Raw genomic sequence first — 25,316 nt, forward strand, 5'->3', positions numbered from 1 at the left:
CACTTTCTGTCTGTGACCTTGAGCCCACGACTTTAACCTTTGGCGCCTCAGTTTCCTCATCTGTAATGCGGAACAATAACAGGCTGCACCTGATGGGGTCGCTGTGGGAGTTCCCTATATATAGTATGTATAGTATTCGGCACAGTGCTGGGTACCGTAGCACATGCGCAATAGAATTCATTCGCTGTCTTCGGTCAAGTCTTTCGGTCTAGAGGACACATGCACTTGGATAATACCTCTCCCAACTCCTTGACTATATATATGCTACAGTAACTACTCCCCAGGTCCCCACACATATTGTAACATTGCTTATTCAGCATTGTCCAATATGGTGGCCACTAGCGGCCTGTGTCTATTTATATGCAAACTAATTAAAAATTAAATCGAAAAATTCAGTTCCTCAGTCTCACTAGCCACGTTTCCAAGTGCCTGGCAGCCACATGCGGCTAGTGGCTACCACGCTGGACAGCACAGATACATAACATCTCCATCGCCGCAGAAAATTCTAGCGGACAGCGCTGACATCTATTTCCCGGTATATCTCAAATGTACCTCCTTCATGCAGTCGGTAGATTCTAGCAAAATGCAAACTGCGTGTGAATATGTGGATGGTCCCCAGTAAGGCCACCAAAGCCCACCAGCACATTTAGGCAAGGCTCACATACCCGGCAAAGTTCAGTTAAACTCAAACCTATTCCGTGTATCTCAACAGCCGCCCGGGGCTCACTCAGATAACAGCCCCAAAGCCTAGACGTTACCACTGTGTACATCAGGATTACACATCCGTTCCATTCCAGGCACCCCAGTATACAGCAGGAATACCCAGACACCCTGGCTCCAGGCTCCTCAGAATACCCACAATCACCCCACCCCAGAGCCACCAGAACACGTGCCTTGCTGCATCCAGAGCATCCTGCAGTCAGGTCAGAAACCCGGCCCAGCACACACACAGACCCCCTCATCATACCCCAGTAATATCCACGGGCCCTAGCACACTCCAATAATAGCCAAGCATGCTCCCTGCGCACTCCAATTACCTGCCCCCAGAGATCTGGCAGAACAGCCCTCCGCGAATACGCCAGTATATTTCAGTAACACCCCGACACATCCCAGTATGCTCCAGTAATAACTCCCCTTCACTTTGATCTCAGTCTATTCCCATAACACGCCCCTGAGCACAAACCAGCACACGCCAATAATACTTAAGGTGCTCCTGCTGTATTTCGGTGCCACCCTCCCTCCACACACACAAGCACGCCGGATACGCCCACGACCCCCCAGGACGTCCACTGTCAAATCCATACATTTGTACCGTAGGGACAGTGCTCTGCACGTCCCTGCTCCCACCCTCCTTATTATAATCTGGTGGGCCCAACAGCAGGCATGCGCATGTAGACGCAGCCCGCCACGGCCCTTGCTCAAAGTTCACGATGGGCCCGTAAACACGTCTACACCATGCCCGCTATGTCTTCCTGACCTTATATTCAACCCAGGGACCGGCCACCTTTGTAGCTGGGTAGAGGGGATGTTGGAAGAGAAGGACGGAAGGGGTTGAAAGGGATGGGGGAGGGGAGGGGAGGGGAGGAAAGAGGCAAAGAAGGCTCCAAGAGCGAGTGGACAGGGCTGACAGAAATTGGTTGAGAAGTCAGAGCTGCTGGCTCCTGACCATGAACTCTGTGGCATCCTTGTCCCCACCTCTGGGCCCACGGCGTAACCTGACATGCTCCTTTGAGCCCTCATATCCTTGCTACCCTCATAGCCCTTCCAGATCTCCAGGGCCCCCCCCCCAGTGGCCAGTAATGCTATTCAGATCCCCTTTATTCCTCATTTACAGCAGTTTCACTTGCCTTCATGCATGCCACAAACCCCTACTTTTCCCCCAATTTCCCCCTGCCCCTGGAATCTCTCACCCACACATTCTCCTCACTCTTCATGCATAAGCCTTCCCCAAACATCCCATCCCCCGATACAATTCAACAAAACTCCCATATCCTTTAGATGCCAAGAAGAAGCACTTGCTATGTGCGAGGCAGTATTTGAAACCCCTCGTGGGTAAATGACTTAATTGTCTCCCACAGTCAGCCTCTAGGTAGGTGTGGGTACCATTTCCACTTTACAAGTGAGGAAACAGAAGCACAGAAAGGTTAAGCACCTTGCCTGAGCTCACACAGCGAACAAAAGTCTTCAACAATTCCCCAGAAAATACCTGGGTAACTCAGTAGTAATACCCTCCACTCCACTGCACCCAAATACCCCAGCACAAAGACATCGGTCCCAAATTCACCATGCACGTGCCCCCCTGGTGCCTGAAATTTCTCCCAGGCTATGCCAGTAACACAACAAAGAGTAACATCTATTGAACCATTGCTGAATGCCAGATGGCGTTCCAAGCACTTTACATTTATTTATTCACTCATTCCTTACAACACCCCTGGGAGGGGTTGACTGCTATCATTCGCGTTTTATAGATGAGGAAACTGAGGCACCGAGAAATAACTTGCTCAAGATCACACTGCCAGAAAAATGTCAAAGCCAAGATTTTAATTCCCCGCAGGCCACCCATATACCCCAATAATATCCAAACACCCCCGGACCATCGAAGCACCCCCTCTGTCCCTCCCTCTCAAGTCTCCCCATCCTGGGCATATGCCTCTCTCCTTCCCACGAATTTCTCACACAAATCCCAGCTCTGTGTGGCGTCTCTCTCATCCACCACGTTCTTCTTGAGCTGCCTAATGGCTCTCTTGCCCTCACAGCTTCCTGCAACTCTGTACTCCTTCTCCCCCACTCCTGTGTATGCCCCCTCCTCGCTCTGCACCCCGATCCCCCCTCCTCCAAATCATCTGAAAGCTCCACAGGACCCTAACCCACCCCCCATCAGCCCTCACTTCCGCAAGCCCTCATCACACCCCACGGGGCCCTCCTTCCACCTCCCATTTTGCCCTCACACACCCCACATCCTCTTTCCCAAAGTGTCGTCCATTGATTTCTGTGACCTCCTCACCCCTCTCAGGCCACCTCTCCCCCTCCTTTGCCCTCCTCCCTCCCACATCCTCTCGAGCCTGTGTACAGAACCTGCACTGTGTCCCCTACAGCATCCTAGGTGTCTTTCATACTCCCCAGTCCCCCCCCCCATTCCATTCTCATCCGTGGAAGCCTCCTCCTACTTTTGCATCCTCAATTCACTTCATCACACACCCTTCCTTCCGCCTCCTTTTGCTTGCAGCTGCATTTCATTTACATTCCCTGCATCCTCTGTCTGTGCTCTCCCTAAACTGCCTAAATCCCCACCCCCAAATTCTCTTCACATTTCCTGCATCCCCTCCTTACCCCGTTTCTCCGCACACTCCACACACGCTCTATGCTCTAGTGTTCCCCATTTCCCCCCACTTCAGTGTCCCCCCGCCCCGCCGTTCCTTTCTCATCCTGTCACCCTCCTACCCAGACCCTCTAACCCCACCCCTGCCCTAGTGTTCGCTACCCACGCAGAACCCCATTCATGCTCCGTACTGCTGACCACCTGCCCTGCAGGAGCGCGCACAATGCTCTCCCCCAAGCCATGCCTCGGCGACCCTGAGCGGCCTCTGGAGCTCAGCGGCCAGCTCTTGTTCACCAGATCCCACACACAGAGACTGCAGCAGCATCGACTCCCTCCACCCCCACCCTGAAGGTCCCTCTCACACACCCAGCATCCCACAGCTCAGAGCCTGCTGCTGTACATAGCGCCCCCTTCTGGTACTCAGCCCCTCCCCGCGTACCCATCTCCACCGGCCTCTCCAGGGCCTGCACACAGGCCCCCACGCGGGGAAGCCAGCCCCCTCCCATGCTGAGAAGCGGCACACACAGGCAGATGCAGCTCCCCGTGCAGAAGCTCAGCCGTGTCTCAGCACACGTGCCCCACACAGGCATAGACCCCCAGGGGGCAGGGAGAGGGGCGCATGGGGATGGAGACACACGGAGTCACTGGTGAAGGGGGGGAGCTGTCGGGGAGAGGACAGGCCTGGCAAAGGAGGGTGGGTGTTGGGAAACATAGCCGCAGTCCCTGGGACAGACCCCCCCCCAAACACACACAAACACACACGAGTCCCTAGAGAGCCTCGCTATCGCTCCAAGTCACACACAGAGACAGACGCCGTCAAACAGGGACACCCAGATGGACACAGTTGGGGGGTGGGCTGGGAGCCCACCATCTCTCCATCCCTCTCTCTCTCTCTCTCACACACACACACACGCACACACACACACACACACACACAGGGCTGCAGGCAGCCACACACGCACGCACACCAACACAGCCACAGGGACACACGCACAGTCTCACAGTGACACGCAGCGGAAAAAGAGGAAGGGAGGGGAGGGGAGGCCGGGGGCGGGATGCGTGTGTGATGGGGGGGGAAATGACTGTGAATGGGAGAGAGGGGTATGAATGGGGGGACTTGCCAACTCCTTGAAGGGGTGTGGGGATACAGGAATCAGAGGAACGCGGGCCTGGGGTGTAGGTGCCTGAGCGGAGGGCTCCAGAATGGGGGAGCTAAGGGTGGCAGAAAGGACAAGTGGGGCCCGAAACCCGGAGTGGAGTCCGTTTGGAGGGCCTCCCTTGGAGGGAGGTCTTGGAGGAAGAGCTGAAGGGGGCCTGGAAGGGCCTGCGAGGGGCCTGGCGAGTGCGTGTGTGTGTGTGCGTGTGTGTGTGTGCGTGTGTTGCGGGGTGCTCGGGGAGAGAGGCCCAGGGAGGCGGATGAGAAAAAGAAGGGTAGAGACGAGGGGTCCGGAAAGGCTTTAGTGCTGAGCGGTTAGGGCAGAAGGGCGGAGGCGGCGGCTTGGGGGCCGGGGAGGAGTCCCAGGGATGGGGGATTAGCGGCTGGGGGAGGGTCGTCACAGCGGGCCGGGGCCTCCTGGTCGGACCGCGGAGAAAAGGGGCGGCGCGCTCCGTTACCTGTAGATATACCAGACGCTGCGCCGCCGGGGCCCCAGGGCCGGCCAGCTGGAGGAGAGCGCGGGGGGCGGCTGCGGCAGGGAGCCCCCACCGGGGCGGCCCCCGAGACCCCCGGCGCCGCCGCCCGCAGACAAAGCCATCGCCGCCGCGGCCCCGGCCCCGGCCCCGGTCCCGGTGCCGGCCGCCCCCGCCGCCGCCGCCGCCGCCGCCGCGTCCCCGTCCCCGCTCGGCCGAACCCCCGTGTCCGGGCCCCCAGGCCCCGCCTCATGCTGACCCGCGCCGGGAGGGGGGAGGGGGAGGGGGCGCGCACCCTCCCGCGGGAGGGAGGGCAGGGCCGGGGGCTCACATGCCGGGGGGCGCGGGGGCGCGGGGCGCGGGGTCGGGCCGCGGCGGGAGCGAGAGGACCGCGGACGGCGCCGGCTTCAGCACCGCGGACAGCTCCGGAGGCGGGCGGCGGGCGCGAGGCTTAACCCCTTGCCGTCCTGCGCCGGGCGGTGGAGGGGGCCGGGCAGGGGGGAGGGGAACGTGGGGGCCCCCTTGGCGGGAGAAGGGGGAGGGGCGAGGCGCGGGGGGGAGGAGAAGGGGGAGGCACTTCCGGTCTGGCCCTCCCCCTTAACCCCCCCTCCCCCCTCCAGAGCCCTCCCGCGCAGGTGCAGAGCGAGGGAGAGGGGGGAGAGGGACGCACAACATCACACAAGATGCCTCGCAACCGCGTGCAGGGACGCGCGGACCAAGCCCCACTTCCCAAGCAGGGACAACACGGTGAGAGAGACCCCAGGAGGGGACACACAGCCCCCGCCCCCCGCAGACAGACACAGTGCACCCCAACACAGTCTGGAAGGGCCGGAAAGGGAAGGCCAGGACGTTCAGACTGGGCGCCAGAGCAGTGAGAGACACCCCTCCCCCCAAAGAAGTCCAGGCGGAGGGACATCCACTCTCCACGGCTCACACGAGAGCCGCAGACCCCCAGGGAGAGGAGAGAGGGCAGCACAGGCTAGGAGGACTGTACAGCTCCAGCTGGGATGCGGGGTCACAACACAGGCCAGGGCACCCCAGCCAGGGGGCGGAGAGCAGGGGGGGAGGCAGGAGAAGGAGAAGCTCAGACACGCCGCAAACACAGCAGCACATGCCAGCGGGCACAAGGCGTGGAGGAGAGGGAAGAAAATGCACAAGACGAGACAGAGCTAGAGAGAGGAGAAGGAAGTAGCTGAGGGCAAGAGGGACCACCCCCATCCAGCTGTAGAGCAAGTGACCCCCAAACCAAAGCCGAGAGGAGACCCAGAGAGACACTGACAGAGACAAGAAGCAGAGGCTGATGGGGAGACTCCGGGTGGTGGTGGGGGGACCTCGATACTCACCCAGTGCCCAGAGCCGGAGACGTGCCAGGCAAACACGCACAATGGTCAAGCGCCTCGGACACTTGGGGCGCAGGGTGGGACCCCAGTCCCGCCCTCTCTTCTCATATTGTCCTTTCTCCCCCCCCATCCCCCCCATCCATCCCCACTGGCCAGAACACAGACACATAGGTTTGGACACATTTAATGGAAGGATGCTATGAACAAGGAGACCCTTTCCTGGATTAGGGGGAGCGGTGGGGGAGGGGAGGATTCATCTTTCAGACGCCCAGTTACGACCATCCCTCCCCGACAGCCTTGCCCTTCTGGAAGCTCAAGCCCTGGAGTTCTCCCCTCTTCTGCCCTCCCTTCCCCCAACACCCCAGGTCCTGAATTCCAGATCAGACAGGTGCAAATGCATGCACACAACTTTATCTGTTAATGCGCACACACAGTGACATGCATTAAGAGGGACGGGCATGTGCAGAGACCCAGCTGTCCACATGTGGTAAGCAGGACATCTCTGGAAACACTGGCCCTCATTCTCAGACACACAGATTCAGGGAAATGTGCAGAGCCAGCTGCACGATTAGCCACAATCGTGCACCCATAAATGACAGCCACAAATGCGCCCATCTATACAGAGCAGGACAGACCCTCTCGCTGTCACGGGCACATGTGCAAGGCTAGACATCTAGGGGCCTCCAGCCACACATGCACACAGACACGTGCCATGCGCACCTACAGAGACACACGGGCAAGAACACACTCGGGGAATCCGTACAAGGATGCTCGCCTGTGTAAGATGTTCACGCACAGGGAACCTTCAGCTCTGGTGGTACACACACACATCCATACAACCCCCAGGCACCCCTTCCTTCCCATTCCTAACCCCATCCGCTCCCTTCCCCTCCCCTCTCACCTCCCTGGGCCAATCCCATCCATCAAGCTTCAGAAGCAAGTCAGCCAGCAGCCAGGGAGGGGAAAGGTGTCAGTGTGCCTTCTCCCCGCCCCCACCCCGCCTGGCCCAGCTCTGCCCGCCCCCCTCCCTACGCCACCACGGGATGCATGCACTTCTGCTGCACAGGACTGCACAGAGATGTGGCCCATGAAGGAGACCAGAGCCTCCAGCCAGCCATACACATGAGCTCCCCAGCCCCCAAGGCATCCCCACCTGGCCCCAATCCATTTCATTGGTCTCTGGCTACCCCAGAGCTGGGCAGTCTCAGTGGCTGCCAGGGACGGTTTGGGATTGGGCTATGCAGTCTGAAGCTAACTCTGCCTTCCCCCACCCCTGGATCAAACTTTAGAGGGAGCAGATGAGAAAGGGGGCTTAGAGGCGGTGGAAATATTTAAAAGGTGGAGTGTAAGGGAGTTGGGGTGGGGGGGCGCCCGAGGGTGTAAGGACATTTACCTTGGGGCATCAAAGCTGTCGTAAGAGCCCACGGTATAATGCCGGAAGAGTCTCTTTGCCTTGTCACTTCGGCTTTCTGCAGGGAGACAAAGGATGACCTTGGACCTTCACTCTGGAAACCATGGGCCCACCCCCTGGGGTCCTGGCCCAAGCCTTCCCATCTACCTCCCAGCACCCCACCCCCATCAGGAGGGGTAGGGAAGGGACATGAGAACCTAGAGTAAATCGGGGACAATTGGGGGTTCCTCGTTACCTTGCTTTGCCTCCTGGGAGCGGTTGGCCACCTCTTCCAGGCAGTCAGAGGGGAACCAGCCGATGCGACCTTTGACCTGGCCTTCCCAGAAGCCTCCTTCCCCGATGCTAAGCACTAGATGGGGAGCAGGGACATAGAAACATTTCTACATTTCTGTGCTGCCCACACCCCCACCCGCTCCCAACACTTGATGCACAGCCTTTCCAGAATTCTCAGCACCTAGCACAGAACCTGGCCCAAGGGCATCCTTAATAAATGTCCAAGGAAGGGGCAAGGGGGAAGGGGGAGATACAAATCATGTCGCTTCTGCATACTAGCTTCCTGGACCCAGTGGCGGCATTAAAACGGCACTGGGGAAAAGGGCTGTGCCCCATGACGTGGTCCTTGGAGGTTAGGGACACGCCCACAACTGGTTCTCATCTCCCCTGGTAACCAGTCACAACTCAGTTATTCCAAAATTTCCCTAAACCCTCCTAGGCTCCTAGGTCAAGTTCTACACCCCCATCACTGCCCCTGCCGCCTCCTGCAGTCTCCTTGCCACTTAATCTTTTGTCATCTGTTCCCAGACCCCTCCTTCCATTTCTCTTTGCTTCCCCTGGCTCTAGAAGGGACAGTAGAATCACCTCTTTCCTTCTCTCCACCGCTCGTTACTGGAGGCCACTTCCTGCCACCCTCACCCCTTAACCATCAAGCACACATTGACCGACAGCAAAGATGGGCAGCAGGGGCAGCTAATGTTTATCCAGCTCTCACTCGGGGCCAGGACCCTAAGTGTGGGGGGGGGCACTTTCATTCACCCCGTTTTACTGGTGGAGAAACTGAGGCTCAGAGAGCTGCGGTCAACTGCTCAAGGTTTTGCAGCTTGCAGTCGACAGAGCCTGGATTTGAACATGGCGCTAGTTCCAGAGCAGATACTTTTAGTCATTTATTTTTGCTACCTCTCTGTTCCAGCACTTTGCTGCTGCTGTTCCTGATGATGATGAGGGCAAGCCCAAAGTCATCCATCTCTCCAGCACCTTTCACAGCTCTGTTCCCACTCGGCCCTTCACATCCTTTGCTCACTCCATCCTTACACCTACCTGGTAGGTAACAACTGATTTCCCATTTCAAAGATGAAGTTGAAGCTAGAGCAGAACAATCTCTTGCCCAGGGATGGCTCAAGCCATGCTAAGATTGGGGTTGGGGCCATCTGATGCTTTTCCCTGCACAAACCACCTTCTCTGAGAGGGTCTGGGGAAACCAAATGGAGGAGATGCTCAAGGTCATGGAAGAGAGCAGGAGATGTGTGTCAAGGTGTCTGGGTTCTTGGCTGGCTCCGCCATGTCTGGCTGGGTGGTCTTGGAATCAATCATTTGTTCACTGAACAAATATGTATTTAGTGCCAGTCATGAGTCAGACATCAGGCTAGGAACTGGGTAGAGCTGTTGGACACACTAAATGTGGTTCCTGCCCTCACAGAGCTTCCAGACTGGCAGCCATTAGAGGTATAACTCTCCAAGTGACCCCATGATTGGAAATTGAGGTCAATGCTTGAGGGACAAAGGAAAGGGTATTTGGAGAAAGGCCGGATGGGAGTATGTAAATCCGATGGCAAAGGGGGACCACAAAGGTGTCTCGGAGGATGTGACATATAGGCTGAGACCTGAAGGATGCTAGGAGTGGAGGAGGCAAAGAGAGGAAGGAAAGGTTTTCCAGGCAGAAGGAACTTCATGTGCAAAGGGTTTGTTGTGGAAAAGGACTTGGGGGACTTCCCTGGTGGCGCAGTGGTTGAGAGTCCGCCTGCCAATGCAGGGGACACGGTTTCGAACCCTGGTCTGGGAAGATCCCACAAGCCTCGGAGCAGCTAAGCCCGTGCACCACAACTACTGAGCCTGCACTCTAGAGCCCGCGAGCCACAACTACTGAGCCTGTGTGCCACAACTACTGAAGCCCGCGCGCCTAGAGCCCGTGCTCCACAACAAGAGAGGCCACCGCAGTGAGAAGCCCGCGCACCTCAGCGAAGAGTGTCCCCCGCTCGCCGCAACTAGAGAAAGCCTGTGTGCAGCAACAAAGACCCAACACAGCCAAAAATAAATAATAAATAAAATAAATAAATTAAAAAAAAAAAAAAAGGACTTGGGGCATTTGAGGAATGGAGAGGAGGATGAGGTCCCTGGAACCCTGTGGGTGAAGGAAAGGGTAGCATGAGATGAGGTTGGTGGGCGGGCAGAGGAGGGGCTTGCAGACCAGGCTAAGGCACTAGGCTTGGGTCCTGAGAGCAGAGGGAGCCTGCTACCTCATCGGGCTGTGGCAAAGGTCAGTGACATTGTGGATGTGGCTGTGCTTTGAGGCAATTAAGCATCTTTTAATGAAAGGAAAGGATATGAAAACAGGGCAGTGCATAGAATTGCTGGGCTTGACATTCAGAAAGACACATGGAAGATACAGCCCATGGCCCTCTGCCTGTGCGAAGGTCCCTCACACTTGGCCTCAGCTTCCCTTTCTTCTTTTGCATCCTTCAAAGCACAGACCTGACCCCACCCCCAGACCCACACACATACACACACAAACATACACACCCATACACTTGCTCCCCAGGCACGGTGCCTCCAGAGGCACTGCCTCTGCCCCCCACAGTTAACTTGGGCATTGGGTCATTCATCAATTCATCCCTTCACTCAGCAGGTGTGCACTGAGGCTTCCTGTGTGCTGGGTCATTAAACTGGGCCCTGGTGACCCAGCCCCTGGTGACAGGTGACCTTGTCTTCAGGAACTCAGGCGATAGGGAGACAGACTACAAAAGAGATGCAGTTACACAACCTGCCTGATACTCTGATCCCTGCACATGCTTCAAGGCCCACTTAAACTCTGTCTCCTTTGGGAGGACACCCCCCTCCCCCAGCTTCCTCGGTGCCCAGGGTCTCTCTCTTCTAAGTGCCCATAGTGGGGGTCGTTTATGGTAATGACAGCTGGCGCTTATTATGTGAGAATCATTGTTCTAAGGGCTTTACAAGAACTGACTCTAATCCTCGCAAGGGTCCCATTGTACAGACAAGGAAACTGAGGCCCAGAGAAGTCACTCACCTGAGGTCGCCCCGCTAAGAAGTGGTGGAGCTGGGATTTGAACCCAATCAGCCTGGCTCTCAACCACTACGCTACTCGGCTCCTCTGCAAGCCTAGAGTCGGGCAAAGAATTGCTCCCCCATCTCGAATTAACTACTGCAGGGTACTTCCTGTCTCCAAAGCACCATTCTGTCCAAGAACACGCATCCACAGCCCTGCGAGGTGCGAAGTCTGCACATAGGGGATACTGGCATGGTTTTCCAGATGAAGACAGGAAAACCGAAGAGAGGCAAACCCCCATGACAGCAGCCTCTATTTAGGGAGCCCTCAGCATGGACCGGGCTTCGCACACTGGCCGTCTTATCAGAGCCCGGGGAAGTAGGCACCACCCCGTGTCTCAGATGAGAACTCCTGGCAGAGGCAGGAGGTGAAGTCAAGGTGGCGTGGCCTCACTCTCCAAACACAAGAGCGGGAAAGACCCTGGGCTCAGATTGGGGACCTCAGGCAAGTCATTTCACCCATGTGAGGCTCTGCTCCTTCAACTGTACGATGGGCTCCTGACAGCTGCCTGGAAGGGCGATCGTGAGTGAGATGGGACCTCGCAGGGGAAGCGCTCCGGCCGTGCCCACTGGCGTCAGCTTCCCACAAATGCTCATCGCCCCTCTTTTGCCTGGACACCACCTCCTGATGGCCTCATCCCAGCTATGCTTTATGCCCCTCCGAGGTGGAAGGGGCATTTAGGTCTCTCTGAGGTCTCTGGCGTTCACTGGACATGCTAGGTGCTGGAGAAGTTTGTCATTGACCGGCCCCTTCCTGAAGGGTTAGTTCACCAGCCCGACCCTTGTCCACAGCCCAGCCGGGCCCTGCCCCTTTACCTTTGATCTTCTCGCCCTTGCTCAGGGAGATCTCCCCCTCGGCTTGGGCCTGGTAGGACTTCACAGCCATGAAGGAGCGTCCGGGGACCGCTGAGTAGAGCTTCCGGCGTCTCCCGCGGCTGCCCAGGGAGCCCCCGGGGCCCCCGGAGCCCCCTGTGCCCCCAGCTGGCCCTTCCCGGGGTGTCCCGCTGGAGCTGCGTACACAGAGGGTGTGAGAGGCAGGGGAGAGTGGAGGGAGGGGGCACCTCTGGGAGAACAGGGGTCCTTGGGTCGGGGGGAGATGGAACATCAGGGTCGGGGAGGGGGTTTGAGTGCGTTTTCCAGCTCTGGCGTCCTCAGGGAAAGAGGGCACTTGGGGGGTCCCCCTGCTGGACGGTTGCTGGCCCCGCTCCAGCCCTCTTTCTTGCCTCCTGGCTTCCGGCTCTGTCCCCTCCCACGGTCCTGCATGCCCTGCCTGATTCAGCTTCCTGAAGCTGAGCTCTGACTGTGTCATCCCTGGCTCACGAGCCTTCAGCGACTCCCAGCTTCCTCCTGGGTTGAGTCCAACTCCTCTGCCTGCCATCCCCAACCCGCCGTGATCCTCCTCCCGCCCACGTCCTCAGGACAGGCCAGCCAGCCACAGCACCCCCTTCCCGTCCTCCTCTAGCCAGCCTGGCCTCTTTACCCCAGAATGCTCTCTGCCCATCCTCCCCACCTCTGGTCTCATCTCCAAGCCTGGAAACCCCTCCCCGACTCCCTCGCCCACCCCCGCTCTGTTTGGCTTCCTCTCACCTTGCCCAGTCTGTCTGTCTGTCCAACATTTCTTTTGGGCGCCTCCCCCCGAGGCCCACGGAGTAGGTGCTCAGCTAAACGCTGGTGCACTTGGACACGGATGCAAGACTGTGGCTCACGATACCCTCACTTCCTCAAGGGTGAGGAGAGGGACTTGGTGGTCTGAGGTTGGGACCAGTGAGGTGGATGGATGGGGGACCAGCCGCATGTGGCACAGGAGGAAGGCAGCTGGGCTGGCCCGGGGTGGGGCGCGGAGCTGTGGCTCTGAGGAGGGGATCTGGCTGGGATGGGGTCTGTGGGATCAGGGCTGAGCCCTCCCCTACCTGGGCCGTCCACGGGGCTGCCTCTTCGCCTCCTCGGGGTGCCTCCCTCGGGATGGGGAGCGGGCCCGGGCGCCCCGGGGGCTGCTGGCACTTCGGAGGGTCCCACTGCTGAGCTTGGTGCTGGGGGCCGAGGGCTGCGACTGGCCCTGGGGCCCTGAGGTAGGGCCGGGGGCCCCGGCGGACGAGGTCCCCGGGGCGGCGAACACCATCCAATCAGGCAGGGCCATGCTGGTATCACTGTTGGCCCGCAGCAGCGCGGGGGGCACCGTCAGCCCCACGCCGGGGGGTCCCCGTCGCCGGGCTGCGTACTTGGGGGACTCCTGGAAGGGCACTGGGGGGGCATGGTGGCAGGAGGGCAGAGGGAGGCAGAGGCAGGTGCGGAGGGCATAGGGGCGAGAGATGGTGGGGGAGAAGCGTGAGGGGAGAAAGACAGAGATAAGAAAGAGTGGGGTGCCTGGAACCCCACCCCCGCCGCTGCTCAGTGGTTTGTGCTCCTCTAAGGTGTATTTGATCCCATCCTGGCCCCCAGATCAGGTTTGCTGACTCCCCAATCCCACCACGCACCCCCCCAGGCCCCCAGCTTCTCCTCTTAGCTCACTCACCCACGTCCTGTTCTCGATGGTTTCGGATCAGCTCCCCAAGTTCAAAATTCCCAGCAATCACTGCCACCTGGCAGGAGGGGGTACAGGGAGCCCAGGGAGGAGAGAGAAAGAGACAGAGAGAGAGAGAGGAAGCAGGAAACACTGTGAGGTCTCTGGCCAGCTGCCCCCCCAAACCTTCACCCCGGTAACTTTGTCCTTCCTCCTCTCCCAGACCAAGTGCCTCCCTCCCAGCACCCCAAAGTCTCCCACCTTCCTTACCCACTCTGTGTTCTTCATGCCCCCTCCCAACCAGCCCCGACAGCCCCAGACCTGGAAGGGGGTCTGTCCGCTGTTATTCTTCACGTCCTTGTTGGCCCCTCGATAGAGGAGGATCCTAGCACACGTCTCCTGATGGTCAGTGGCACAGGGTGAAAGGAAAAAAAACAAACAAACAGTTAAGGTCACCATGAGTGGACACAGACACGGTGCTAAGAACTTCCAGAACCATCTGATGGAAACCCGTCCTGCCCCGGACAGCAGCCACTTGCCCTTTAAATGTGGCCAGTCCAAACTGAGAGGTGCCGTGCATACAAACTACACACTGGATTTCAAGGACTTGGCATGAAAAACGTAATTTAAACATCTCTAATATTTTTTTTTCATTTTTTTAAAAGTCCTTATTGAATTTGTTACAATATTGCTTCTGTTTTATGTTTTGGTTCCTTGGCCACAAGGCATGAGGGATCTTAGCTCCCAGACCAGGGATCGAACCCACACCCCCTTCACTGGAAGGTGAAGTCTCAACCACTGGACCACCAGGGAAGTCCCTCTAATAATTTTTATACTGATTACACATTGAAAGGATAAGATTTTGGATACACTGGGTTAAATAAAATATGCTACTAAAATTAATGTCACCTGTTTGTTTTTTCCTTTTTTTAAAAGTGGCTCCTGAGACATTTAAAATTACACGTGTGACTCAGGTTATAGCCTATCGGACAGCACTAACCTTAACCAGGGGTTTTCTTTATTATTATTATTATTTTATTGAAGTATAGTTGATTTACTATGTTGTGTTAATTACTGCTGTACAGCAAAGTGATTCAATTCAGTTACACACACACACACACACACACAGACACACACATATCCTTTTTAAAAATTATTCTTTTCCATTATAGTTTATCATAGGAGATTGACTATAGTTCTCTGTGCTATACAGTAAGACCTTGTTGTTTATCCATTTTATATATAGCCGTTTGCATCTGCTAACCCCAACCTCCCAGTCAGGGGTTTTCATCTTCAGCACTACTGGTATTTAGGGCCCAGACAAGTCTTTGTAGCGGGGGTGGTGGTGGTGGTGGTGGTGGTGGTGGTGGTGTGTGTCACCCTGCGCATTGTAGGGCTTTGAGCAGCATCCCTGGGCTCTACCACTAGATGCCAGTAGCACTCCCCTCCCCAGTCGTGACAACCAAGAATGTCTGCAGACATTGCCAAATGTCCCCTCGGAGGCAGAAGCATCCAGTTTGAGAGCCACCAGTTCAAACCTCTTGGAGGGCTTACTATGTTGCATGTCTGGTGCTCAGCACTTTCGAGGAGGTAGCCACCGAAGCACCCAACAATTCCAAGAGATGGAAATTATTGTCCCCATTTTACAGATGAGGAAACTAAGGCTTCAAAAGGAGCTCAAGGTCATGTGGCTGGTGACGATCAGCACTCGGATTCGATCCCAGCTTTGTCTGACTCCCAAGCCTTTGCTCTAATCACACTCTCTGCTGGACCCAGAAGGAAGGGGGCAGTGGGGCCAGGGTCGGGCAGTGGGGGAAGGGATGTCATCCACATCCAGATCAATTCCTTACCAATGTCAATCACAACATGTCACTCTCTCTCACTCTTTGGGTCAGACCCAATGTCCTTGCCCTGGCCTAGGAGGACCCTGCTGATCTGCCTGCCCTGCCCCCCACCCCCCAGCCTCACCAACTTCATCTTCTACCACTTTTCCTTGCTCTCTATGCTCCAGCCACACTGGTCTCCTTCTTCCTCCGACAAGCACGCTCTTGCCTCAGGGCCTTTGCACCTGCTGCTTCCTCTGCTTGGAATTGTCTGCCCCTAGATCTCTGTACAGCTCACTTTCTCACTTGATTCATGTTTTTGCTCAGATGCCACTTCTTCAGAAAAGGTCCCTCTGACTATCCTGTTGAAAATAACCCCTTGTCCAGTTCCCGGCTTTATTTTTATTTACATGATACCTGCTATGTGCCGGGCATTCTTCTAAGCCAGAATTAACTCATTTTCCTCATAACACTGCCTCCCTGAAATTACATTTCTATTTTATTCATCTCTAGCATCTCTCCCCCACTACACAGTCCATTTCAGAGAGGCATGGTTTTGTCTGTGGCACCCACCACCTGGCATAGTGCTTGGCCCGTAAGAGCTGTTCGATAAACACTTGCTGGATGAGGGAATGTCCTCCCCCTTCGTCTTGGCCTGGCCAAACGCAACCTGGCCCCCAGCTCAGCTCCACTCCAGATACCCAAGATGCTAATTTAACCAGAATTCACAAAACACCTGCTTGGTCTCACCCTCTTCACGTGACAAACCCATCAGGGATGCTTGTACGGGTCCATCCTACAGGACAGGCTCAGAGAGGGCCAATCCATGGCCAAGGTCACACAGCCAGGCAGTGGGGCAGCTAGGACTCAAACCAAGCCTTCTAATCTTAGTGCTCATCTATCTCCTGTGAAAGCACAACTCCGATTGCCCAAGTCCAGTGGTCCTCCGAGTGGACAGCAAAGTTAGCCTGGTTCGTCTTGTGGATGTGTTTGTGAGTGCGAGTGTGTGTGTCTGTGTGTGCACATGCTGTCTCCCCAACTAGACTGTAAATTAGTGCCATGTGTGTTTTCGCATATCTGCCAGCCCCCACTGCCACCTTGCCTAGCACAGGCCCACAGCATCTCTTTCAGCTTAACCAGCAATTCACTACACTCCTAGAGAACCTCGTATTTACTGGTATGCTAGCACTTATCTCACTGTATTGCAATTATTTGTTTGCACATCTGCCTCTTCACCAGACCGTGAACTCCCCCCACCCTCCCGAGGACAGGCGCCGTGCCGTGTCTGATTCATCTCACAACCGGGCACACAGTAGGTGCTCAAGAAATGTGCACGGAAAGGATGAGGATGGAGGATGTGGCGTTGAGTCATTCAAACTTCAATTCGTTCAAGTCATTCATTCATTCATGGAGTCATTCAATCTACCTCGAAGCAAATACCTGTTGAATGTTCTGAGTTGGGTGCTGTGCGTGGTCTTGGGGGAAATTCAAGGCATCTGATCCATCATTCATTCATTCATTCATTCACTCACTCATTCATTCAACAAAGATGCATCTAAGCCTACTATATGCTGGGGCCTTGGGACAGAGCGATTGATCAGACTTAGGCCCTACCCCTGAGGAGCTCACAGTCTGGACATGGGCCTGATCTTCACCACCAGAGGCTAGACAGGCATGCTAGGAGGCCAGAGGGGCAGAGAGTGAGGAAATCTTTCAGACCCAGCTCTGGGCCTTGGGAAGCTTAAAGTCTGGGAGGGAAGACAAGGGGAGAGAAAGTCGGAAAAGAACTTGCATTTGTCAAGCATCTATTTGCTAAGCACCATGCCAAGAGCAAGCAAAACATTCACACCCTTGATCCTTTGCAAGGTAGGTGTTACTGACCCATTTCACAGATGAGAAAGGAGAAGCACAAGGTGGGAAATGGCTGGCTCATCTGACCCACTTAGAGTAATTGTTCCCTCTGTATAACTATATACGTGCTACATTTTCCCTATTCAGATTACTGGTATGGTTTCTGTCTCCTGACCTGATCCTGATTGATAATGGTAATGGTAATGGTAATAATAATTATTATTTGTATAGCTGCCTTCTAGGGATGAACACTTAATACACATGATCTTTCATTCCCTTCAATCAGCTGACGTTATTCCCATTTCGGAGAGCGGGATGGAACCTCAGAGGGGGGACGGGACTTGTTTGGGGCATCCTGGCCTGTGCACAGGCTACTGAGTCAGAAAATCCGGACACGAGGCCCGAGTCAGGGAGCAGGAGAGACAGATGCACTGGGAGGGGGTGGGGGCGGGGAAGTGGCGGCAATCTGACAAACACTGAGTTCTCCCCCTGCGGGCCAGAGCAGACTGCTTGCTGCCACCAGGCAGCACGTGGCTACCTGCCACATCCTGGCACTGCAAGTTCTGATGAGGCAGAAGGGACTGGGGCTGTTCTGGAAGACTTCCTGGAGGAGGGGGAAGAGGCTGATGCATCCGCCACAGCATGCCAGGCCCTGGCCTCCGAAGTCCTTGCAGCAACCGTCTAAGGGCAGGGAGCCTTGGGAAGCAGGTGGGGAGACTGAGGCACCGGAGTGGGGGCTGACCTGCCCAGGATCGCCTGGTGCACAGGTGGCAAAGTGGCCGGGGTCAGCCGGCTAAGAGCCTCGGCTCTTGCCAACCCAACTGGCCACTACATCACAGCTGGAGTGGGTACGTGAGACCGCCCCCCCCGCCAGTTCTTTACTGCTCACCTCCACTCAGAACTCCTGAACTGCGGACGGTCCACCCAGCCCTGAATTGCTACAACTTGCGACAGGCTCTTGTCCCCTTCAGGGGTTGCGGTTTGGCCTTTCCCCTGTCCCCTGCAGTGGGCGGCGCTCCACTGGCAGCTGAATGGAGACCCATTAGAAATAGGACCCTCAGGGGTTAACATATACACGCTACTATATGTAAAATAGGTCATCAACAAGGACCTACTGAATAGCACAGGAACTATGCTCAATATTCTGTAATAACCTATACGGGAAAAGAATTTGAAAAAGAAGGGACGCATGTCTACGGATAACGGAATCACTTTGCTGTACACCTGAAACTAACACAACATTGAACGTCTGCTCTACTCCGATATAAAATAGAAATTAAAAATAAAAGAAATAGGACCCTTGGAGTTTCCTGCATTTCCAGGAGCAATCCCGACTCTCTCCCCTCTGGTTTTCTGGCACAGGCTATGCCCTCTGCCTGGAACACCCTTTCTGCCCTCTTCTACTTGGCCAACTCCTCATCTTAGCACTGATGGCACGTCCTCCAGAGAGCCACCTTCACCCCAGCCCCAAGGCCAAGCCCAGGTGTGGGCTCCCACAGGGACCTGGATTCCCGGTGACCGCCCTCTGAACACTCGGGATCATAACGGCGGGGTGTGTCCCTTGATGGAGGGGCTGCCTGTCTTAATCACTACTGTGTCCTCAGCAGCCAGGTCTGAGCCTGACACAGGGAAGGTGTTCAGGAAATATCTGCTGAATGAATGAATGAAATAGTGAAAGAACAGAGGGCACAGAGAGGCTGGGAGGCTGAAGTCAGGAGGAGGGCCCGGGGCGGGCGCTGCAGGGCAGACCTTATTGTAGAGGGCGCAGATGTGCAGGGCCGTGTTCCCCGAGGCGTTCTGGGCTCCAGGCTCAGCCCCATAGAAGAGCAGGTGTTCCAGGTGCTGAGAATGGCCCCTCTGGCAGGCCTGGAGAGGATTGGGAGCTGAGGAGGCTGGAACAGACCCACCTGACCGTGGCATCTGTCTGTCTCCTTCACCTCGAGGCCAGGAAGCTCTGCGTCCACCTCCCCTTCTCCTTTCAACCCCCATTCCTGCTTAGGAACTCACGCTGCCAGCTTCACAAGTCATTGCAAGGCCCAGGGCTCTGGGCTGGCTCCTTGGGAGGGTCGAGAGGCCATCCCCACTCATCTCAGGGATCGAGGTTTCCAGGTCCCACGCCATCCCCTTCAGGGTCCCTCATCTTTTCCTCTTTGGGGACCATGCTACTCCCAACCCTCCCCTCTGTGAGGACCCCAGCATCTGGAGCCCTAGCTCCTTGGACCGGGGTCCCTGATGCCTGGCCCGCTCCGGGTCCAGCAACCACCCATGCCGCCCCCAGCCCCTCCTGGCCGAGTCAGGAGCACCTGGTGGATCTCCTGCCAGCCGTTCTCATCAGCTATGCCCAGCTGGGCCCTGCTGTATAGAAGCAGCTCACAGCAGCGGGGGTCGCCCCCCACCATAGCCGTATGGAACAGAGGAGTCAGCCCCCGGCGGTCCTTGTAGTTGGGGGAACCCCCAAGATCCAGGAGCGCCTAGGAAGGGAAAAACGAAGACAGTCAGACAAGCACTGGCTCATGCTGAAGGGCCAGTGGGGAGGGGAGTCCTGGGTGACCCACACTGGCCAGTGCCAGAGCTGGTTCTGCCATGATGCCCTTGAGTGACCTTGATACTGGTCCTTCCCCTCTCAGAGCCTCTCTCATCCCTGTGAACAATGAAGGGATTGGGAAGATGCCTCCAGAGCACCCTCCCACTCTGAAATCCTGCCCAACCTTCCCCATGGGCGACGTCCGGTGAGCCATTGAAGGAGCCTAATGCCTCAGTGCCCACCTACTCAGCAGGCTGGTTTGGGGGACAAATGAGAGAATGGAGTCTGGATGCAGGGTGGTCCCTGGCTGGGTGGGAGGTGTTATTAGGACCAGGATCCTGAGGATGAGGCACAGAAGGAAGTCTGGGAGGGGGCAAGCTTGGGTTAAAGCCACTTGGGCCAGCCTCACAGGGGCTGGGGGCTCAGGGGCAGGGAGTGGTCCCACTCAAGTAACAGCTCTGGGCCTGGAAGGCTGGTAGCATCGAGCACGTTAGGAAAGAGTGTTTGTTGGCGGCAGCCCTGTGTGAGGAGAGTCTGCAGCGGCACTGTCCAACAGAACATTCGCACCATTTGTGGTGATGGAAATAGTCTACAACCGCACGATCCAATATGGCAGCCACGTGTGGGCTACTGAGTGCTTGAATGTGGCTAGTAAGCCTGAGAAACGGAAGTTTTCATTTTAGTGCATTTGAATCCATTGAAATCTACACAGCCCCATATGGTTGGTGGCTGCTGGATTGGACAGCGCAGGCCTGGGGGGTAGGGGTGGGGTGAGAGCAGGTGCGGGGTCTGGGGGAGGGGTGTACATAAAGAGGGTCTGTCGATTCCAGGGCTGTAAGGCAGATCTTTGTGGCTGGTGTTTAGGGATCTTCAAGAAAGGGTTGGAGAAAGCAAAAGAGGCTCCGTTAAGCTGGAGCATCTATGAATCCTGGTGTTTATCAACAGCTTTGGGGGCGGTCTAGCCTGACCTGTGTATGAAGAGGGATCAAGTGCCCTTGGGTGGGGGGAAAAGAAGACCGTTTTAAAATTAGACCGGGCGAGCTGACTCCGTGTATGTATTTTGAGGGTCTACGAGGTTCGTCAATTTGGGAAGGCACATTCTAGATGCTGCACTGGAGGAGGGGGCTGTGAGAGAAGGGGGTGTGTTTGGGGGGTGAGCTGCTAGGTTGGGAAGGGTAGATGGAGGGGCTGAGGGCCAGTGTCTGGAGGAGGCAGATGAAGGGGCTGTGTCTGCAGGGTGTGTATGGAGGAGGGTCTGTATCTGGGGGCACAGCAGGGAGGTCATTCTGTATTTTAAAGGCCACCAGGAGAGTCTACACGTCAGGGAGACAGAGGTAGGTGTTGGTGTAGAGCTGGGTCAGAGGGAATGGAGAAGTTCTGGGTGTCAGGAAATTAACATGGTCTACCTGCGTGTAGGGCAAGGGTCCACGTGACCATCAACTACAGCTGGTCATGAGCCTTGAGCTGGGGCGGGTGGGTGCTCCTGGAGGTCCCAGGAGGGTATCAGATTCAGTCAGAGGAGTAGCAATGGAGGAGAGGTGGAGGAAGGGTCTGGGTCAACTGGCCCAATGCAGTCTGGGCGAGAAACATGGTAATTTGGGGGTGCCTCTGAGCTCTGGGGAGGGTCCCGGGAGGATCTGGCACCTCACCGTGAGAGCGAGGCAGTGACGGGCACACGCGGCCTTGTGTAGCGCTGTCATGCCATCCCGGGCCCGGAAGTCGATGTGGGCCCCGCCCAGGCACAGGGTTCGAATCACCTCTACAGAGCCTTCTGTCTGGGCAGCCAGCGTCAGGGGGGTCTCTGGTGGGGGGGGGGACGGGAAAGCCCAGTCACATGCAGCCCCTAGGCCTTGTTCTTGACTCTCCAGCCCTCCCAAAGCGCCCGGCCCCCTCCCTACCTCCTGAATCCGAGTCATGATAATTGGGGTCCAGCCCCTTGTCCAGCAGCCGTGCCACCTTATCGGATGTCCCGAGCTGCACGTACTCCAGGAACTTCTTCAACCCCGTCTGAGGCATAGACAAGAGAGAGAAGACAGGCCGGTCAGGGAGGAAGGGAGCAAAGCTGGGTTCTGGGGCAGTGCTGTCCAGTGGAAATACACAGGAAGCCACACATGTCATTGAAAAGTCCCTAGTAGCCGCCTTTTTTTTTCTTAAAGAAAAAGGAAGGGGAACTTTCAATTACATTGAAATTCACTTTAATGACCTATCTCTTTTTAATCTACTCTATCTACAATATTACCGTTTCAACAGGTAATCCACATGAAATTGATTAATGAGATATTTTACTTTTGGGGGTACTGAGTCTTGGAAATCCAGTGTGTATTTCACACTCCCAGCGAGGCTCAGTTCGGACCTGCCACACCGCAGGTACCCGGGGGGCCGTATGTGTCTGGAAGCACCTGCAGTGGATGGTACAGGTCTGGACGGATGGAATATTTTGGGGAGGACAGAGACAAATGCATGGTGGGGTGGGGATGGGGATGAGAAGATGCCGCCTGGGAGCTTTCTTCCCAAGTGTCAAGGATCCTTCACTTCACTTCTGACCAAAGCAGCCCCCTGGCTTCTTCCCAGCTTTTAGGGGACCAGAGGAGACGCAGGGGACGTATAGTCTGAGGATTGGAGGGCAAGGTAGCAGGAGGATAAACGTGGCTGGGGAGGAGAGCATCCTCGGATCTGGTAGAGATTTAGGCTCTGGGATTGTGGGAACTGCAGGGTGTCTATGAAACAGCCCCTAGGCAGAGGGATGCTAGATGTCAGAGTCACAGGCCAAGGAAGGGGGGGGTCCTGAGTGGATATAGGGGACCTAGGAGATGAGAGGGGAGAATCCGAAGATGAAGAAAGTGGGACCCAGGTGGAAATGGTGTGAGCCTGGGCAGAGGCACAAGGAGGAAAGAGAGAAGATTAAAAAGGCTATGATAGGGTTAGCAGGGGCATTTGTGGTTGTCCCAAATGTGATACAGCATCCCAAGTTAAGTGGGGCACCCTGGCAGAGGCAGAGAAGGGTTGGAGGGCTGTTGGGAAGAGATAGGAGAGAAAATGGTTGGGCAGGGAGCTCCAGGTGGGAGGGCAAGTGTCAGCAGGGTTCTCTCACCTTCGTGTGCAACTTGGCCAGCTGCTTCTCATCCAGGTTGGTCTGTTTGTAAACTCGGGTCTTGTATCGGAACTGAGGTCAGGGGTGGGGTAAGGGGAGAGACAGAGACTCAAAATCAGGGGTCTGGACCCCCTTCTGAGCCAGGAGTCAACTCTGGGTCAGGGTGGAAACAGCCCCAGAGCCTTGGCTGGGTGGGCAGAGCGGTGCTGGGCCACTAGGGGCATGTGGACGGCAACCCCTAAGGAGTCTGGACCCCATGGGGAATGTCCTAGAATACCTACTGTAATTGGGCATCCTTTCCCACTTTGATAGATAACGGGAAGCTTGGGGCTGGAAAATGACTTGCCCAAGGTCACTCCACTGGTCAGAGGCAGAACGTACGGTAATTTGAACTCAGGCCTCTCTGACTCTGATTCTTAGGTGCCCCCCGAATCCAGAAGAGCCCACTGGGTTTTCCCTTGTCAAGGTCTTGGCTGGGAGAAAAAATGGGGAGGGGGCAGATGTGTCTCAGGACACGTCTTCTGTCATCTGTGAAGGGGCCAGGAAGGCTGTGGGCCTCACCTCCAGGTAGGGCACCCCCTTCTCGAAGGACTGGGGGTACTCCCGCAGCAGTCGCTCCTCCTCCAGGAAGTTGGCGTCGCGGCCCGAGGTGGCCGGCTGGAACAGGCCGTAGTTGAGGACATCCTGCAGGCTCTCGCTCAGGGCACAGAGCACCTGCTGCTTGGCTGTCCAGATGGTGGCATCTGGGTTGAAGCGCAGGCATTTCTGGTGGGGGAGGCAACAGGAAGGGGCCTGAGGTGGTGTGGGAAGGGGCTGTGGGTGATTCCAGGGACAGAGTGGGTGTTGGGGGCAATACGTGGGGGTCTGGAAATTGGGGGCCAAGTGTGAGGACACCCAGCACCAGAGGCCTCCCCGTGCAGGCTCGGGTCCCTCCCCCCCCAACTCCGGCCAGCCAGCTCACTGTTTGGTGCAGGTCAGGGATGCCAATCCTAAAGACCATCATGCTGAAGTGGGCGTCGTCTGGGACAGACATGGAGCGGCCCTGGAGGCCTCGAACCGAGGCCAGGCTACCAGGTCCCCCGCTGCCCCGGCCCCGGGTCCCCCGGGGGCCTCTCCCTGGCCCGTCTGGGGAGCTGTCGGATTCTGAGCCCCCCTCGGGACACTCGCTGGCACTGTGGCGTTCCTCGTCCTCGCTTGACGCGGGGCTGTGGGTCATCATGGGGCCACGGGGCGACGGGGGACGGCAGCATCACAGGCGGCTGCGGGGGGCCAAGGGCGGCTGTCAGACTAGGAGCCCGGACCCCCTGGAGGCCACAGGCGCACTCAGTGGACAAATGATCAAGGGCAGCCGCCCCACCCTGCCCGAGGGAGGCAGGAAGGAGGCTGGACACACCCCCCAGACACTCCTACGGCCTCCAAGCTCTCTCTCGCACGCGTGCGCACACACACACACACACACACACACCCAACCCTGCCATGCTGCCTGCACGTCTCCTTCCCTGTCCTTGGCCTTGCTCGCAGCCCCCCGCCCCTCCTGCGCCCCACTTTGCCGCTGACCCAGCGTGGTGGTGTCCCAGAAACCGCAGAATCACCGCGGGAGCTACTGGCCCACTTTGCCAGGCCACGGATAAGGCAGCTAAAATTAGCTGAGGACAGACAGGTGGGCGACCCACCGGCATCCTGCCCTCCTGGCCCCAGCCAGGGCCCTCACCTGAGGTCCTCCCATCTTCCTCCTGGATAACTGGGGTGACGCTGAGATGTAGTAAGGGGGAGAGGGAGGTGCCTTGAGCCTAGGGTGGAGCTGGCGACTTCACTGAAGCGTGGCTGACAATGTGTGCAGAGGGCTGCTGGGGAACTGGTGTCCCAGGGGGCAGGGGCACTGGGACGGGGGTGTCACGGGGCAGAGTACCATGCAAGGGGTGTGCCGGGGGAACCACAAGAGGTTGCCTATGCAAGTTTCTGGGGGCATCTTGAGAAGGTGTGTGTGGGGGTGGGGAGGCTGGCCCTGGGAGGGCTGTCCAGGTGACAGTCACCCTGTCAGTACAGGGTGGCTGCAGATGACCTGTGTGTTTGAGGCCTGGCGCTGCTGGGTGGGTGGAGTGGCATTGCCTGGTACTACTGGTGGCCCCACTGTGAGGGAGACTGGGGGGCTGGGAGGGAGGCTAAGAAGGGGGGTGAGACTCTGGGGGACTGGGGTGAGAGATCCTCTCCAGATCCCCACTATTCTTTGCCCCTGAGGGAGTCTTATAAGGGTGAGTCCCAGATGGGGTCCTTTTCTCTCATTTTCTCCCCCCCTCCCATCCTAGCACCGGAAACCAGAATGTCTGGTCTTGTCCCTCCCCCCCACACCAGGCCCGGCTCCTGCACGTTGCCATGGAGATGGGAAGCAGTGGAGGGTACTGCTGACTTTGGGGGAGTGGGGATGGGCTGGGGGGTTGGGGGAGGGAAGACAAAATGTGTGGCCGGGAGGAGAGTTCTAAGAGCTGTGGGCG

At 56.8% G+C, this 25,316-nt stretch overlaps 1 protein-coding gene across 1 annotated transcript in view; it reads right to left on the reverse strand.

Moving 5' to 3' along the window:
• The window catches only part of SHANK1 (SH3 and multiple ankyrin repeat domains 1), a 42,959-nt gene extending 18,919 nt beyond the window's left edge, over positions 1 to 24,040 (reverse strand). The window contains 14 exon segments of the mRNA XM_061173732.1: positions 7,190 to 7,216; positions 7,682 to 7,757; positions 7,935 to 8,048; positions 11,852 to 12,045; positions 12,946 to 13,276; positions 13,548 to 13,614; positions 13,857 to 13,934; positions 18,959 to 19,075; positions 19,513 to 19,680; positions 21,383 to 21,534; positions 21,632 to 21,740; positions 22,825 to 22,896; positions 23,386 to 23,589; positions 23,786 to 24,040. Coding sequence (XP_061029715.1) covers positions 7,190 to 7,216; positions 7,682 to 7,757; positions 7,935 to 8,048; positions 11,852 to 12,045; positions 12,946 to 13,276; positions 13,548 to 13,614; positions 13,857 to 13,934; positions 18,959 to 19,075; positions 19,513 to 19,680; positions 21,383 to 21,534; positions 21,632 to 21,740; positions 22,825 to 22,896; positions 23,386 to 23,589; positions 23,786 to 24,040 — 1,964 coding nt within the window.
• Between the last annotated feature and the right edge of the window lie 1,276 nt (positions 24,041 to 25,316).

Source organism: Eubalaena glacialis, chromosome 18, assembly GCF_028564815.1.
Source record: "Eubalaena glacialis isolate mEubGla1 chromosome 18, mEubGla1.1.hap2.+ XY, whole genome shotgun sequence".
Taxonomy (NCBI): Eukaryota; Metazoa; Chordata; class Mammalia; order Artiodactyla; family Balaenidae; genus Eubalaena; species Eubalaena glacialis.